Here is an 18,164-nt window from a genome sequence, read left to right on the forward strand (position 1 = left end):
TCCTTACCCACCAAGGTCCCCAGAGCAGGCAGGAATTACCACCCTCAAGCCTCCCATTTTCTGGAGTGGGCGATGAGTCCCATCTCCCCATCTCAGCAGGAGTGGCCTTTCCTCTCCCTGTGCGTTGTAACAAGGGGGCCTGTGCTCCTGCTGCTGTCCCTCTGCCTCCCCCAGGCCCCGGAGGCACCTGGCACTGACCAGCTGGGGTGACTTTGGGCAAGTTATTGAATGTCTTCCAACCCGAGTTCCTCCAGCTGTGAGATGGCTCCATTGCTGTCACAGGGAGGACCCGCTGCCTCTTGGGGAGGCGGCCTGCATAGTTTCTGATATAGACCTGGGGGGTCAAAGTTCATCCTCATCATCCGCTGGGAATCATTTAACGTAGCCTGCAACTCAGTGCGAACTCACACTGTAAGTGTGCGGCCTAGCCTCCTCCTTCAGAGGTCGGCAGAGCCCTTGAGGAGCGAGGAGCGGGCCGCCCTGCGTGATCTTTCCCTCTGGCAGGGACTGTCTCGTTCAGCGTTGTGTCCTGCTTAAATGCACTCTGATCCTTTAACCCTTCAAAAAGTGTTCTCTCAGCAAGTTTCAGGTTTGAATGAGGCCTGGAGAGGACAGGGGCTTCCCCCACTGACTGAGGTGAAACAGAGAAAGGAAGAGGTTGTTCTGGTCAGTAAGTGGGGCCCTGGCATCGGCCCAGTGCACTCTGAACAGTGTGCCCACCAGGTTAGGGGCCGGGCGGCTCTGGGGCTTGTGTTTCCTCAGCCCCGGGAAGGCTCCCAGGATGGCCAGGATTTCTCACTGACAGAAGTTCTCTCTCGAAACTCCCAACCCTACCTGCTCCAGGCCAACAGACCCCATCTGTCTGCCAGGGGCCTGCGGTGACCGGAGCTGCCCCCATCGCCGGGGCGCTGGGACAGCAGGAATACAGCAAGACTGGTCACGGGTCTTTATTTATTGAGAAAGAGTTCACACAAGGTCACATCATACAATCATTTCCTGCGCTTCATAAAAATGATTGTCACTCACTGTGCTTCACAAAAATTTCTTTTAATGAATAAATAATTTGATGAAATCAAAAATATTTACAATATAAACAAAGGGAAGAGCTTTGGATCTGTGAACCTTATCGTCGAGCTTTGCATTTTCGAACTGACTTCTTCCCAAGCTTTTCCCTTGGAAACAATACAAATCTGATAGAAACAACTCATACAACATATCTTTGTTCATAATACGTTTATCTGTTAGTCTTGGAAAGGTACATAAGCTTATATTATGCAACATGTTAAAATACAAATATTAACTAAAATAATATATTATCATAATGCCAGGTAGCATTCTCCACAAAACAAAAATGTACACTCAGCTGTAACAATAACAAAGGGTTCACGGGCCACAAAATAATACCCCAAAGGTACAAATTCCTTCATAAGAATATAATTGTGCTCTTCAGTTTACCAGATGTCTACGCTGCTCTAACAAGCCGATGCCCAGGAGGACAGTATTCGACGACTCTGCCGGGTGTGTGTTTTTCCGTCAGGCAGCAGCATTGCTGGGAATTGGGCAGTGCAAAGCAGTTTTAGAAACGCTTTCTTGGGCTCTTAAAAAGAGCCAATTATGCAAAGCAAAATAAGCATATTGAGAAGTCCTCATCTCATCGACACAAACACCGTGGAACGTCTTGGCTTTGTGGGCTGAAAGGCTTGGCGTGCATCAGCCAGAGTTCAAGTACTCCAGGGCCACCTCATAGCAGAACTTGTACTGGTCCTGGAAAGCAGAAGCAGAAGATGTCAGTTCTGTGATATCTAAAGGCCGGTGCCGTGAAAGCAATTATGCCAGATCAGGGTTTTAATGGGAAGAAATCAAACTGAGAAGGATTTGAATCAGAAATGAATCAGCAAGTCATGGCTGTGAACCACAAATGCATCCGCTGTCTGGAGATGTTCCCCACAAGGCCTGATGAAAGGTATTTTGACATCTACCTTCACTAGAATTCCTGGAAAGTTCTGCAGAACTGGAACACATACAGGTTTGTCCACACATGTATGTTTACCTGTAATCAACAGCCTGAACACAAAGTGTGGGAAAACCGAGAGCTAGGGGGAAGCCTGAAGTCTGGGGGAAACAACTTTGTGACTTGCTCATACAAGGGCCTCAACAAATAAATGTGTCACTCCTGGCCCAACTATACCCTCGACTTTCAGTCAGCAGGGAGTCTTCCATTTTATGAGAATTTATCAAGCACCTCTTAAGTACCAAACACGTTGACGTGGTCCCTGGCTTTGGGAAGTCCGGGGTCCAATGAGGAGGTTGAGAGCAGTACCCAATGATAACACACCGCGCAGAGCTGAGCAGGGCCCACGGATGGTCCCCGGACATGGGTGCAGTGGAGGAGGGAGCAGAACTTCCTAGGGAGGACCTGCAAAGGGGTAGCAGGTAACTGCTAACTCCTAGCGGGGGTTAAAACAGGCATTCCAGGTAGGAGAACTGGATAAGGAAAGGCCCAGAGGGGAAGTGTTGGAGACGTCCTGGGAGCCACCTGTCAGCTGTTAATCGGGCAGTGAAGGCATTTTCTTGAGCACAGCTTGCTCAGATCATGGACCTTGCCCTGCGGAAGACCTGCATGAGGTCCTGGCCCAGCTGGGGTCTCAGGTGTTAGGAGAGGGCATTCTGCACCTGCGTTTGTGTGGTGTGCTGCACCTGAGTGTGGCCTCTGAGCCAAGCAGAGGGACACAGCAGTGGAGGATGCTTCTATGTGCTGCCTGGGCCAGCTCAGCAGCTGGGACAGATGGGCTCAGCATCTGGAAGGCTCTTTTCCCATCTCCGTAAGAGATAAGCTTTCACAAGGTGTGAGAGTGCACACCACGGTCTCACTACCCAACACGATGGCCGCAACCAAGGAAACGGATCTCTTATTTTTTTGGGTTTGCCAAATTGATTAAAACTAAATTTCCATTTTCGGGATATGTGCCTCTTAATTAGTCATTGCAATTTTCCTGTCTTCACCTACATTTTCTTCTCTATAGGCCCCACAGGTCCAACCTATTTATTTGAAGACAAGAGCCATACTTTATTCCTTTGTGTGTAATACACCAGTGTTTAGCACAGAACCTGACATACAGTTGGGGGGGGAGTCAAACGTTGGCTATATGTGCAGATGATGACAAAATAAGGGTTTAGCAGCATTTGATTCAACCCAATAAACACTGAAGGCTAGAGACTAGGGAGTTTAAGATGCAGCTTTAGGCCTTTGGGAATTTACAATCTGGAGGGGAAGACAGGAAGCAAACAGACCATTTCAACATCCTAGAGGGGCCACAAGAGTAAAGCACTGGTAGCAGCAGCACCCACCAGGACGGCTAAGATAAAAAAAGACAGACAATAACAAGCAGTGAGGACGAGGAGAAACCAGAGCCCCGTATGCTGCTGGTGGGACTGTGAAAGGTGCAGCACTGCAGAAAATCCACGAAGAGTACGCCTGTGACCTAGCAATTCCACTCCTAGGTGTACGCCCGAGAGAACTGAACACACGTCTTCACCAAAGCTTTCTGACTCATATTTCAGGATTTGATACTTTCATTTTCAAAATATTTAAAAGAAACCATTTGCACTTCAAAATTCTAAAAGGCCATGTTGTCAGATTGCCGGGCTGACATATTAACTACAAAGTGGTCAACCCTGTTCTCCTGCCTCCTTCACGGAGACAATTAATGTTTTTCATGGAAATCTGAGAGATCCAATTACTTACTGCATAAACATGGTCTCGCATAAACCTAACTGTGCAATTTCCGTGCCTACAACAAGCCATCCTTTTAACAGACGATCATGCATTTAGAGCATCATATAGCTGCTGGCCTCCAGCCACAACCCCAAAAGGATTTTAGGCTTCACTGCTAAGGGGCTGCTGTGTTGGAAATCTCCGAAGCTGCCCCCTCCCAGACATGACTACAATTTTCAGAATGAATTCACCATCATCTCATCCTTCCTAAGCAAACTGTCAATCCCAGTAGCGTCTGTGATGACTGGTTTCAGCATCAGAAAAATAAAGGGAGTGAGAAGGAAGACCATACATTGTTGTGTGCCCTCCCCCAAGCACCTCAGGAAATGTCTGAAATCCCCTTGTGCCGGAAACTGATTACCCTCGATCGCCAGGCACAGGCCTATCTTCTGGGGTTTCCTCTCTCAGCTCGCTTGCTTTTTGAGCGGTATAATTGAGCCACACAGGGGACAAAAAAGAACATTTCTGCCTCGGTCCCAAGTTCTCCTGATCTGGGCAACATTAGCTGGCTTTGGGCATGAACAAGTGACATGAGCAGGGGTCATCCTTGGGCAGGACTGGAACCAGGGCGGCGAGCTACTCCCCTCCGAAGCCCCCAACCCCACCTTCCCTGCAGCCTCACCCCGTTCTCCCAGAGAGGGAGAAAGTGAACGCTAAAGAGGCACCTGCAAGTGAGGTTCTGTTTCCAATCCCCCACTTCCCCACTCTGTTCACTCAGTGAGGACGTCCCAAGGCCACAAGGCCTGCAAGTGGCTCTGGGAAGCTCCCTGAAGGACTCGAGCTGTGCCCGTGTCTGAGGAATTCGGGGCCCTGCAGTCTCTCTGCGCACGGGCAGCACCCAAGATTCAGAGAGCAGTCCTCACGGCTCACCTGGGGCAGCAGTGCTCTCCCCAACGCACTTGCTTTTTGAACCTAAAACAACTTGTACGATTTCATCTGGATCTGGTGCTGACAGGTCCCAGAGTCTGGAAAAACCCTTTTGATGGATGCCCCTGCCCGGAGGGTCAAATGGTCCCCAGTGTGCCAATCATCATAGGTGAGGCCGTCTGCTTTGGATGTAACCAGCCAAGGAGACCCCTCGATGAGACCGCGGTATGTCTCTGACTCAGGGCTCAGGGGTCTTTAAAGCTTTCATTAAAAAAAAAAAAGTCAATCTATAGAAACAGAATAAAATGGGGCTTTCCAGGACCTGGGGGTGGGAAATGAGGTGTTGTTGGTCAAGGGTACAAATTTTCGGTTATGAGAAGTTCTGGGGAACTAATGTACAGCACGGTGACTACAGTTAGTGATGCAGTATTGTGTATTTGGAAGTTGCTGAGAATAATCTTAAGCATTCTCACCACAGACACACACCAGTCAAGTATGTTACCTAAGTGGGGTGACGGACGAGTTAACCATTTTGAACTTGGTAACCACTGTATAATGTATACGTATGTCAAATCTCATGTTGGCTAGAGTTCCCCTATCTCCCAGGGGATAATATGTTTCTTGAGGAAAGATCTGTCCCCCAAAGGCTGTTTCTCTGTTAAAACAGAGCCCTGGGGAAAAAATAAAAATAAAACGGAGCTCTGGAAACTTCTAAAGCCCAGTGAGGACAAAAGTGAGAGAGGAGATGTTTGTTGAAGCATCCCATTTCCCTGGAAACTTCAAAGGAGCTCAGGCACTGGGGACTCCATCTGAATCTAACCAGGCAAGCAGGAGGTAGGAGGAAGCCCCCTTCCCCCCAGGCTGAGCACATCCTGTGGGGCCCAGGCCTGGGCCCTCCACACCCCATTCTCTCTGCCTCCCCAGCAGGCCAGCACAGAAGTGCGCTCCAGAACTTTCTGGAGAATTTCATTATTCTAAAATGTAGCTAGGAAGACTGTGCTTTTATGCCCAATAACATTGTATTGGGTTTTATCACCCTGACCTGAATTACTTAATTCCCTCACCCGACATACATATATGTGACTGCCAAACTAACAGAAATTATGCTTGTAAGCAAAAACAACAAACAAATGACATAGATCCTTATTTAATTCAGGAAGCTTCAAGCCCACTGAAAAGAGCCCTGTGACATTTTTTCCTCTGGTCACCAGATTTTACCTATTATTTTGCTAACAGTCACTGTAACAAATTTATCAGACATTCTTCCAGGAAACTGAAAACTTTCCTTATATTTTTCAGCACAGACCTAAATCTAGTACTGACCGTCGGAAGTTTGGGCGCCCAAAGATCCTATTTTCTCTATTAGAGTAACACCTGATCACAGAAACGCCTAAATTATTATAGAAGAGTGGGCTCCCTGCTGGTCCAGGCACCTACATGTCCATTCAGTTCACGAAGAATCACCTCCATCCTTTAGTCTGCACCACTGGTTTGGAAAAAGCCACGCTGTTTCTGCATATAAAAATTCGTGAGTGATGAAAGCTGCAGCCAGAGCCATTAGTGGAAAGGCCTGGAAGGGTTTATTACTAATGACCTGCTTAATTCAGGCTGTAGTGACAGGGAAATGATATATATATTTTTTCGTCAAGGTTAGCTTTGCCCAAGTACCAACCAAAGTTTGGAAGCTACACATCTGTCCCTGAATCCCAGAGATTAAATGCCATGAAGTCAGAATATTTTAATTGAGGTATTTGCTTCCATCTTCTGCTCACCTTCTTATCTGTCTTAAACTCAGGCCACCTCGGACGGCCCAGCTGCCCTATCTCAACTGCCCCCAGCCCAGGAGACTGAGGGTTCCCGCTGGTACAACTCTTCAAAATGCATGGGTGGTCCCAGGGAGTGAGATAGTTCTCTACCTCCAGAGAGGTGGGTTCTATTGAAACCCGCACATGGGACACGCCAGCCAGCCTTTCAGTCCATCCACATGAAATCTGTGCCTCAATAAAAGGCACTGAGCGTGTGGCCCGGCACGTATTAAGCACCATGTGAATGCCAGCTGCCAGCTGCCACCTCTTCCTCCTCACCCCGCAGCTCATATTCACCTGCTGGCCACAGGGTGCCCTGCAGACACCAGCACTCTCAAGAACCACTTTCTCACCTTTGCATGTTCCAGAACACTTTCATATAAACTGTCTCACGGGATCACCTCAATAAGCCAACATTATCCCTGGTTTACACGACTCGGGCTCAGGAAAGCTAAGTGCCCGGCCCGAGAAGACTTAAAGTGCCAAGTTCATTTGTCTGAGGTCACTACTTGAATTAGTAGCATTGCTGAGATGAGAATTTGGGCTTTCCCCGGCCTCCCCTGGGGGGGGAGGGCAGCAGTCTGGGGGACATGGTCCTTTTTCCACAGAAGCCATGGTGCTGACTGCTGATGGTTTTGGGAGCCTGCACCTGGCCGAACAGGCGTCCGTTTCCCAAATTCCCCGGGCAGCACCGTGCTTCTTGCAACCAGAACAGCCCATCAAGGAGGACACATGTACCTGGGGAAAGCAGACGTCCTGGAAGAGTGACCTGTGCGGAGGAAGGCATGTCCCAGGGGTGGGTCGGCATTGGTGACTAGCATCACTCAGCCTGGGGCACGGCTGGGATGACTGGGACCGCGGCTACTTCCTCAACTTTAGCTCAAATCTCCACTCTCTCTTTAGTCCCTTTCTTATATTTTAAATTTGAAGCCCACCGCCTCAGGGCTTTCCAGGTGTGGCATGGGCACCAGCCCTGTCTTCCTCCCTCTCCCCACCCCAGGCCATTCTCCCAACCTTGGGATCCGTCCCACCGTTTCCTTCAGATCCTACTTCCCCTAGCAGAGAACTACAGACACCTCATCTGAAAGCTTCCTCCTTTAAACTATTCTATTCGCAAGTCACAGTGGTTGGCATTTTAATAGCTGCACACAAGAAAGAGATTTCCGGAAATACTCTAAGAAAATAACTGCACGTAGTCCTTTGTGTCTCGGCTCCTCCATCCGCATCTCAGATACCGCCACCAGAATTAAACGCAATATTCTGTATGTCAAACTAAAATTCACAGCTTTGATAAATATTAGGTGATTAAGCTATTTATAAAATCTGTAATTTGAAAATCTGGCATTTTGGGTGCTCTGATTATTTCCTCCCGGCGCAGACTAAGCGCTTAGCCATGTGGAAGGCACTGCCAGGAACGGAAATTCGTAAGGATGTTCACTTGTGAGTTTCAGCTCTTTCCACGCTGCCAGTGCGTGGAGGTGAAGTCTCCCTGTGAAGAGCCAAGTGAGACAGGAGAGGGAGAAAAGCCCTCGCAAGCACAGCGACTGCGTTACGCTCCTGAGAACGAGTCTCTTCCCCCGTGAATCGGTTTCACCGCCAACTACGCCAGCTACGCGAGAAATGCCCCATTCCGCAGGACGCAGGGGGGTCCTACCAGGAGGTCCACCATGTTGGGCTTGTTGTTCCTCAGCGTCTTCACCGCGTGGAAGACGTCCACCGTCCTCTGGTGCCGGAGCATCTCACACACGATGCTGATGGCGCAGAAAGTCCCACTACGGCCTCCCCCGTTTCTGTCGGAAGAGAAATCAGATGGTCGCGTTTGCCCTCACGCTGCCTCCTCCCACGTCGCCCGAGCCCTGGACAACAGGTCACCGAAGAGGGCCTCAGAAGCCAGGGGGACGCTCCCCTGGGGCCGATTCTTCCAATTAAAGCAAATGGTGTTAATGAGCCTCAGAGCAGGGCCCACGGGCCACCTGACGGGAGGCGACCATCAGGTGGCACGTTCTGCTCTCCTAGCTTCGCCTCTGCCCTGGATTATATAATCGGATACAGCATCCTATCAGTTTTTATTCAAAGGGCCCACCGCAGAAAATTTCCAGTGAACAAACACGGCATCTAGTATCTGCCACAAAAACCGTGACGAGTGTTGGTTATGTTCCAAGATGGACTTGGCCTTAAAAAAATCCATTAGGGTTTCATTATTTATCTTTAAAACGTAAGGGCTCTTTCTGAATAAAAGTTTTCATTTTGAACGAATTTTAGATGTACAGAATCGTTGCAAACACAGCACGGTGAGTTCCTGGCATACCCGCCTCCCCCTGTTGTGAACATCTCATATGGTCGTAGGGTGTGATTAGAACCCGGAAATTAACACTGGCACAATACTGTTAACTAAACTACAGGCCTTAGTCCACTGTCACCCATCAAATGTCACCAATACCCTTTTTCTGGTCCAGGATCCAATCCCAGACCTTGCTTTGCACTGACTTGTCCTGGCTCCTAGTCTCCTCCACCTGCGACAGGTCCTCAATCTTTCCTTGTTTTTCCTGACCTTGACATCCCTGAAGAGTGCTGATCAGCTATTTTGTAGAATACAAAATACAGAATGTAGATGTAGAAAGTAGCCACGGTCCCCATCCACAGTCTGAGAAGTCGTTACAAAATACAAATTGCAGAATGTCCCTACATTTGGGTCTGATGCTTTCTCATGATTGGGAATGAGGTTACACATTTTGGCCAGAAAACCACAGAAGGACTGTCCCTTCCTCCAGGGGTTCAGGATGCTGAATTGTCTTATTGCTGGTGATGTCGACCTTCATCACTTTTTAAGATGGTACCCCACACATTTTTTCACTGTGTAGTTATCTTCTCTTTGTAATTACTATCTTGGGAGAGATCCTTTGGAATTCTGCAAATATCTTCTCTCCTCAAAGTTTCACCCACCGGTTTTAGGATCTATTGGCGGATTCTGTCTGCAACAACAACCACTCTGCTGTCTGCCTAATTGATTTTTTTTTTTTTAGATTTTATTTATTCATTTGACAGAGATAGAGACAGCCAGCTAGAGAAGGAACACAAGCAGGGGGAGTGGGAGAGGAAGAAGCAGGCTCCCAGTGGAGGAGCCTGATGTGGGGCTCGATCCCAGAACACCAGGATCACGCCCCGAGCCGAAGGCAGATGCTTAACAACTGAGCCACCCAGGTGCCCCGCCTAATTGATTTTTTACCTCCCTCTCTCCTTCAACACTCTGCTATAAGAGAGAGCTGTCTCTTCTCCGCTATTTGACTAATTCATTTGCTTACTTTTATCTTATTATTTATGTTAGTTTAGACTTATAGATGTTAATTTTGTTCAATGAGCTAAAATTCAATAGTATCAATATTTATTTTGTTGCTGAAATTGCTCTGGCTTTGGCCACTAGAAGCTCCATCAGACCTCCATTCTTTTCTGAGTACTTCCTTACTTTCTGGAACCACAAGGTATTCCAGACTCATCTTGTATCTTCCCTGCACCAGCTCTGAGATCAACCATTTCTCAAGGAGCTAAGGGATTTTTTAAAAAAATAAACACAATATCATTATTACATCTAAAATAAATATTACTGTGTCAATATAATCGGATTTCTAGTTACCGTTCCAATCTCCCAGATTGTTTCGGATATTTCCTTACAGTTGCTTTTTCCAAATCCACATTCAAGCAAGGTCCACAGGTTGGAACTGGCTGATGTGTCTTACAAGTTTATTTTAATCTATAGGCTCCTCTTTGCTCTTTTTCTCTTGGCAATTCATTGGTTGAGGAAATGGGGTCATCCTTCCTGGAGAGAGTCCCCATATCCTGGGTTGTTCTCATTCGCTGCATTTCTGTGAATCACTTAACATGTTTCTCTCTAATCCTTATTTCCTATATATTGGGAGTTAGTTCCATGGCTTCATAAGAGTTACATGTTTTTTAAGACAAGGATACCTTACAAGTATACTTTCATTAGGAAGCAAGGCAAAAATACCAAGTTGTTCCTTGTTTTGTGATTTTAAGATTGATCATTGTGTCAGAATGGCAGCTTGACCAGTTCATTATTAAGTCCCAAATCGGTTTTATAAATAAAGTATAATGGACCTACAATTACATCCACAAGTGGTAAGTATATACCTCAGTTAATTTTCAAATGCATATGGCACATAACCACCGTTCAGATCAAGATGCAGACCACGATTAGCCCCCCGGGCCTCCCTCAGACTTCTTCCTCATCAATGCCACCAATAGCTCAAAGATGATCCCTGTTCTCATTTTTGGCATCATAAATTTCTTTGGTATGTTTTTGAATTTTGTATAAATGGAATCATCCAGTACATACTCCTTTGCATCTGGCTTATTTCACTTAACATTATCTGTTTGAGAATTATCCATCTTGTATCCGTGCTTTGTTCTTTTATATTGCTCAGAATAATCCCATTGAATGGATATACTACTGTATAATTTATTTATCTACCAGCTGAAGAATATTTGGGTTGTTTCTAGTTTTCGGTATTATGAGCAAACCTGCTATAAAAACGTCTCCTGGTGCACATATGACTCATGTTTGTAGTCATGTACCTGGGAGGGGAAGCGCTCAGAGAATATATTTATATTTAGCACTTGGTGTTGCTGCCAAATGGATCCAAAATGGCAGTACACATTTACTTCCTGCCAGCAAGGTATGGGAGTTCCGGTCACCCTACAGCCTCACCAAGACTTGGTATTTTCATTTATTTGTTTATCTTTTAAATTTCATCCATTCTGGTGACTATGTAGGGGGCATCTGATCCTGGTTTTAGTGTGTATTAACCTGAAAATGAACAATGCTGAGTAGCTTTTCTGTGCTTATGGGCTACAGACATCTTCTTTGTTTAAAAATGAAGTTCTCTTCAAGTCTATTGCTCAAACAATTGGGTCGATCTTTTCTTACTGGCTTGCAGTAGTTAGGCATTCTGGCCCTGAGTCCTTTGTCAGATGCTCGTATCACAAAACTCTTTGCCCATGTTCTGTCTTGCTTTTTCACTGTCCTTGGTGTCTTCTGACGAACAGAAATGCTTGACTTGAATGACATCCAAGTTTTCCGTATTTTCTTTTGTGCTAGTGTTCTGTGTCTTGCGTGACATCATCTTTGGTTACCTCAGGGTCATGAAGCTTTTCTCCTGGAAGCTTCATTGTTTTCCTTTTCAGATTTGGGCCCGTGGTCCATCTGGAAATGATTTCTGCACCCAGCACGAGGAGGGAGACCAGGTGCGCAGGCTGTCTTTTCCCACCGCCCTGCAGGAGGTGTGTTGCTGGGGGTCTTTGTTGTAAATCAGGTGACCCTGAGGTGTGGCTCCATTCCCGGATTTTTTCTTCTGCTCCATTAGCCTACTTTCTGTCTTCTCACTGATACCACACTGCTTTTCCCCCACCAGCTTTTCACCTGATGCTTTCAGCAGCTGTTGATGACCATTGTCTACATCCATTATCTTCATCAAGGGCTGCAAAATGGTGATCTCTTACTTCTATCCATTTCTTCTGGTTTTATGAGCTGGAGGACGTATAAAGAAAAAAAACAACCCTATTTGCTCACCCTGAGTGTACCTGTGATTCAAGGAACCATTCCACTTACAGCACCTGGATGCCTGTCTCAGGCTGGGACTGCTCTGCCCACAACCATTAGGTGGCGCTATGCTATGCTGAATATAATGTTTTTACCTCCGAAATGAACAGCAGAGAGCTTTTGTGGTTCGATGCATTCTTTTCTGGCCTATGTTGGAGGATATGAATTCAACCTAACTTTGTTTCTCACAACTAAAAAATCTCCGATGTAGATTCATAAATCTAAACAAAAATGAACACTCTTACCAGGCATGGGTCTCATGCCCACCCTGATGCCAAGAGAGCAAGAGGCAGCTCCATGGGAACCACAAGGACTTCAGAATTAGGGAAAATATTTCCCGAGGAAAGATCAAGTTTCTCTTACCAGAAGAAGGGCGGGGTGCTGGGATGTCAAGAGGGCAGAAACAACAGATGCCCACCACTGAGCACTCTGGAGAACAGCCCACTGTAGACGTCATGTGGAATGGCAATGTAATGGCCTAGTTTTGGGGTCACAGCTGGGTCTTGGGAGGGTATAGTTGGTGGATCTTTATGAAGTGCAGTGATTTAAGGGGTCTCTGTATCTTCCCCTCAGGGCTGTCCTGGTGCCTCAACATCCCCCCGTGTGACTCAGTCCTTTGGATTACAGTACTGGCCCTTATTAGAAAGCTACCAATCAAAGGGGGGTACCAAGCATGCATCACCTTCCTAGCCATATGCCAGCAGACTCAAGACACAGAAATGGATATCTGCAGACTGTTTTTAGTTTTTTTCAAAAGACCTAACAGATAAAATACAAACCCTAACTAAAATGTCAATTTCCCTTGCTGGGACCATATCAGCTCACACTGGTGACCCCCCGGTTGTATTCTGATCAGAAGTTATATCTGCACTTCGAGAAATAAAAGGGGCTGTGCGCTGTTAATCTTCTTTGACATTTTCTCGGTAGAGATGTTTTTAATGAACTGGGTCCATGAGAGGGAAGGGAGGAGCAGTAAGCGGGAAGGACAAAGGACTGGGGCGTCTGGTTGAGGCTAAGTGTGAATGGGTTGCTAAGAACCCATTCCTCTTTTCAAGGGAATGTCGTTTCTGTACGACAAGACACTGCCGCCTTTGGACTCCTGGGAGGCAGGGCAGAGTTCTAGGGTATCACAGACCCTCCTGGGCCCCTGGGTGGGTGGCATGGCTTGAGGTATGGGCACCAAAGGGAAATATCCAGGTCCTTAGGAAGCTTATCATTTTAACTAAGGCTGGTCTGCCCAGAGTTAAACCTTATTTCCCCTTCAATTTGGGAGACATCTCACTGTGTGCTAATGAGACTCCACGGAAAAGAGACATAAGCTTATACTTGAGTTTCCACAAATTCTCTAAACATCTTCCCTAACTGCCATGACTTTCTAATTGCTTGCTCCATTAAGCCAAGCCCAGCTGGCTGATTAGCTGCATATCATCACCAATGAGAAAATGCAGGTGAAGGTGCTCTGAAAAGCGTGGCCGTCTCTATTCAGGTGCTCTCAACCTTGGCCGCACATTGAAACAATCTAGGAGTTTGAAAAAACGCAACTGTCTGGGGCCCATTCTTAGGGATTTTGATTAAATTGCTTTGGATGTGGACTGGGCATGGCTTTTGTTTTTTGTTGTTGTTGTTTTAAAAATCTCCCCAAATGACCCTAATGTGCAGCCATGATTGGGAATCATTGCTCTATAGTGGTGGTTTTCCCATTTGAGTGCATGCTGGATCTTCTGGCCTGCAGAGCACACTTAGGAGACACTGGTCTCACAACATCTTTTATATATATATATATATATATATATATATATATATACACACACACACACACACATATACATACATATACATGTATGTATATATATGTGTACACACATATACACATATATGTATATATATGTATACACATATACATATATGTATGTATGTATATGTATGTGTATACATATGTATTCCCAGGCAAAAAAACAAGATACGAACACAATTCTCTTAAATGACAATTCCTTTGAAACTTCTGACATGATTTCGTATAGAATTACCCACTGGTGTGATGGTAAAGATGCCATCACCGGCTTCGCCAAACCAGGAGGGGGCCCTGATTTGCAGCATTTGCTGATGTAGGAGATATAAATACTTCCATTGTGGATGATTTCAAGTTACCAACGCTTTAACAACCAGCTTGGAAAATTCCCCTAAATTTAACCCTTGGTTCTCAGGAGCTGGTAGGAGCCCAGTGAACCCATTCAGGTGTTTTTTGGGGGGTGGGAGGGACAATCACAAGGTCAGGGCTTATTTTTATGGCAGTGATACCCCATCCGAATATAAAATGTGCCTATCTTGTTTTCTGCAAAGCAAATCGAATCCTTAACGAGAAGATGGATCATCTGCATTCACCCAGACCTACTGATTTGTTCTCCATTCAGAGAGACCAGGGGTAGTAAACCAGGGAGACAGCAGAGCGCCGGCCTGGCCCTTCTGAGGTGAAGAGCTACCCTTAGCACTTACAAGCAGTGCACGACCGTGCGGCCTTCACCACCGTTGTATTCCTCCTGCCACTTGTCCACTTGGCGAATGAGCTTCAGGAAGGAGCGCTTGGACACCGGTGTGTCCCTGTACATGGGCCAGCCCAGGAACTGGAACTGCTGCACCATCCGATATCCATCTTGGGGCTACAGGGCATCAGGCAACAATCAAGGAGTGGAAGGAAAACAGGCATTGTTTACTTGTGCAATACCAGCAGGCCGATTCCACCTGCCTGGACTTCTCAGCAAAGCAGTCCATTACTAAAGGCGAGGCCTGTCTATAAATACCGAAGGAAGCTTCCACTGGCCTCTAGAGTTACGAGTTTTAATCTGAAGGTGTTATAAAAAATCAGGGGTTTTAAATGACAGGCCTAAAAGTGAAGCAGAATGCTTACAGTTTTGCAAAAGCCAAGTGACAAGTAACACACTACGTGAGCACCGACCACGTCGTGTAGTAAGGGGCAAAATGGGTTTCCTTTAATTGCAGGTAATTTAAGGGTAAGGAATAAATTATAACCTGGAGACGTTTGTGAGCTCAGGTTACACGGCATTTGTTCTGAGCACAACACGGGTTTGCGTATTGGTGTGAATCTTGCTAAGATGTCAGTGGTCAATTAATCTTTACTTAAAATTAAATGGAATTGGAGTATTCAAGAAAGTGTTAGAAAAGTGGCACAGTTTTAATCTGGCTGCGGCTAAATCACTTGGATCACGTCTCCCTCGGCCTTCGGCACCTTTGACGTGGGTGTTGACTCTCGCTCTCTGACGCTTTCTTCCGCAGCTGTTCCTTCTCTGCTCTCTGCCCTCTGTCTTGGCCTCCCTCTCTCCCAGACCTCTTGCTGATGGAAGCCCAGGCTCAGTCCTTGGGCCCCCTCTCTCTCTGACCTGAAGAGCTCACTCAGTCTCACGGCTTTCAACATTCCGGTAAGTCATCAGTTTACATCTCCAGGGTGGGCCTCTTCTGAATTCCCCCCTCGTAGATCCAGGCCTACTTGACATGTCCACTTAGGTATCTAACAGTTTCCTGGCCTTCTCTCCAATGCATGCCCTCCACCCCAAACAGTCCCCTTATACCCACAGCCTTTCCCAACTCAGTTAATGTCAATTCCATTGGTCCCTTTCTCAGGACCTGAATCTTGAAACCCATCCCCTGCTCCTGGGTTCCAGCCTATTCCCAAATCCTGTTGGCTCTGCCATGAGAATATATCAGCGTCTCTCTGCCTCATGTACCTCCAACTGCTGCCACTTCACCCTCCTGTTGTCACTTCTCACTAGGCTTATTATAGTGGCCTCCTGACTGATCGGTTCTCAACTCAGAAGCTACAGTGTTCCTTTTTAATCATGCGATTCTTCTCTACTCAACCCTGTACTGGCTTCTCATTTCCTTTACGGTCAAAGCCCAAATCCCGGCAGTGGCCTGCGAGGCCCTACACGGTCTCTTTCCCCAGCCCCCCAACCCTCGGCCACTTTCCCTCTAGGTGGACAACTCTATTAGTCGTTCTCACCTTTGCTTACTACGCTCTAGCCACACCAGCCTCCTCACTGTCTCTGGACCTCACCAGACAAGGCCCTACCTCAGGGCCTTTGTACTGACCACTGCTTCTGCCTGAAAAGCTGTCTCCAGAGAGCCGTGTAGCTGCTCCCTCACTTCGGTTGGGTCTTTGCTCGTATGGACATCTACGTAAGACAGGGACTTGTTCTCCCTCGTATTCATGGCCTTAGTGCTTTCTACCTCCCCACTTTTTTCCCTATAGCATTTATTGCTTCTAACATACTATATCTATTATAATAGCTGTTATATCAATTATTTATTGTCTGTTTTCTCCCATTAGAATGTAAGCTCCATAAGGTTAGGGAGCTTTGTTTTGTTCACAAGCATCTAGAATGTGTTCCAAACTCCTAACCGGTGCCTGACACAAAGCAGGCACCCTAGATGTTTGGTGAATGAGAAAATAACGAAACCAGAACATAAGTGACGTTGGCTGTGTTTCTTACTCTGGCTGCATTATAAATACGGAATATCCTGCTGATGATGTCTTCTTCTAAGTCAGCAGAAACAAATTCCACTTGGATGGGGCCATGTCTGTGAACTCCATTCTCTGGCCAGTACTGCGGACACAACTGAATTCAAAACACAGAAACGCGAGGTTAATTATAGGAATAAACTGACTAAGAAAAGTTTGGATGAGGTCATGTTCAGTAAGTCTTAATACTTCCTCGATTCACTTCATTTTCTTTCCTCTCTCTTTTCCTCCCAGCAAGTATACTTAAGGACTTTCTTATTGGCTGATCCCTCAGCTCCACCTGTCCTTCCAGTACTTTTTCCTTCATTTTCTCAGAAAGCATTGTTAAGCCACGAGCCATCCTGCTTTCCAAGGAGGCCATGTGGATGCTGTTCAACGCATCCCATTGTATAAGATCCCTTCTGCATGCTTTTATCTGGCCCCGGGGCGATGCCCCTGGCTGCCATTACACGAGCTAAGATACTTGAGATGGTGCGCGCACCTACTGCCACCGTATCTCCACCCTCCCCCATGTGGGCTTGCTTTGTAATTTGTAATCACTCTGGGGAATAGGGCCGTTCAGGGACAAGATACTGATAACAGTGCTGGGTTGCATTTTCAAGATCTGGCCCAAATTCTCCCAGCTGAGATCTAGGAAACCTGATGTAATAAGAGTAAATGCTTTGCTGTTTTGCCTGGAGGTAGTTTTAATTAAAATCACAATTTCCTAGAGTCTCAAGTGCCAGGTGTTGGTGATACCAGGTAACTAGAACTTGGTGGGAACGTGATGCACAACTTAGCGTGAAAGGAGGGTTGCCGGGAAGGGTGGCTTACAAAAGAGACACCTGCATTTGCTACCACCCCACAGAAATACTAAACTTGCAGATAGGTGGGGAGAACCCCCCAGGGCTTTTCCTTCTCACAGACTTTTCCTAAAGCCCTGAGATGCTAATAGGCCTTTAAAGTCTGAAATTAAACTTCTTTTGGGACTTGGTATCCTATGATGTTTTCGGGATTAGAGTTTAATTCTCATCTTTCTGACTTACCAGAGGGACAAATGGCTTGTGGGGGGCCAAGAGGGAATCGCTTCATTATCTTATAACTGGTTTCTATTGGGCCAAGAGCGGATGAAAAACCTATCTCATTTTAAGCAGAATGATGTAGCACAAAAGGAGAATCCCCTCACTGAATTTCCTTTTTTTGATGACTTTCATTTTCCAAAATATCTAAAATCTTATTGTCAAAGGTTATAAAGGTTGATTTACACCCAAGATTGCAAAATAGTTTTCAGCTAACTGTGGGTCAACTGAAACAGAGATCCCTCTCTATTACAAAGAAGTGGAAGGTTTGAACTTCACCATCAAGAATGAGGGCGGAATAACTAAGGGTACTTTTTACGTTAGCTAAGTTATGGTATTTTAAAAATTACATTTATTTATTTTAAAATATTGCTTCCATAAAAGTTTCCCTTCCTCACCAGCACTTCCTGGTGACAAGTTCTAAGACTGCCCTGTCAAATGACAGCATGCTGATATTTATTTTCTCTTTATACCCAAGTGTACCCACTGTTAAAATTAACAGGCATTATGA

At 46.2% G+C, this 18,164-nt stretch overlaps 1 protein-coding gene across 6 annotated transcripts in view; it reads right to left on the reverse strand.

Annotated features, from left to right (window-relative positions):
• Positions 1–939: 939 nt before the first annotated feature.
• PTPRM (protein tyrosine phosphatase receptor type M) overlaps positions 940–18,164 on the reverse strand; it is a 784,719-nt gene continuing 767,494 nt past the window's right edge. For all 6 annotated transcript variants that reach the window (XM_019797919.2, XM_011222861.3, XM_034642281.1 and 3 more), the window contains 4 exons: positions 16,567–16,692; positions 14,555–14,718; positions 8,102–8,237; positions 940–1,764 (listed from right to left, as the gene is read on the reverse strand). In XM_019797919.2, coding sequence (XP_019653478.1) covers positions 1,711–1,764; positions 8,102–8,237; positions 14,555–14,718; positions 16,567–16,692 — 480 coding nt within the window. In that variant the 3' untranslated portion in view covers positions 940–1,710. The remainder of the gene's footprint in view (positions 1,765–8,101; positions 8,238–14,554; positions 14,719–16,566; positions 16,693–18,164) is intronic.

This window comes from Ailuropoda melanoleuca, chromosome 14 (assembly GCF_002007445.2).
Source record: "Ailuropoda melanoleuca isolate Jingjing chromosome 14, ASM200744v2, whole genome shotgun sequence".
Taxonomy (NCBI): domain Eukaryota; kingdom Metazoa; phylum Chordata; class Mammalia; order Carnivora; family Ursidae; genus Ailuropoda; species Ailuropoda melanoleuca.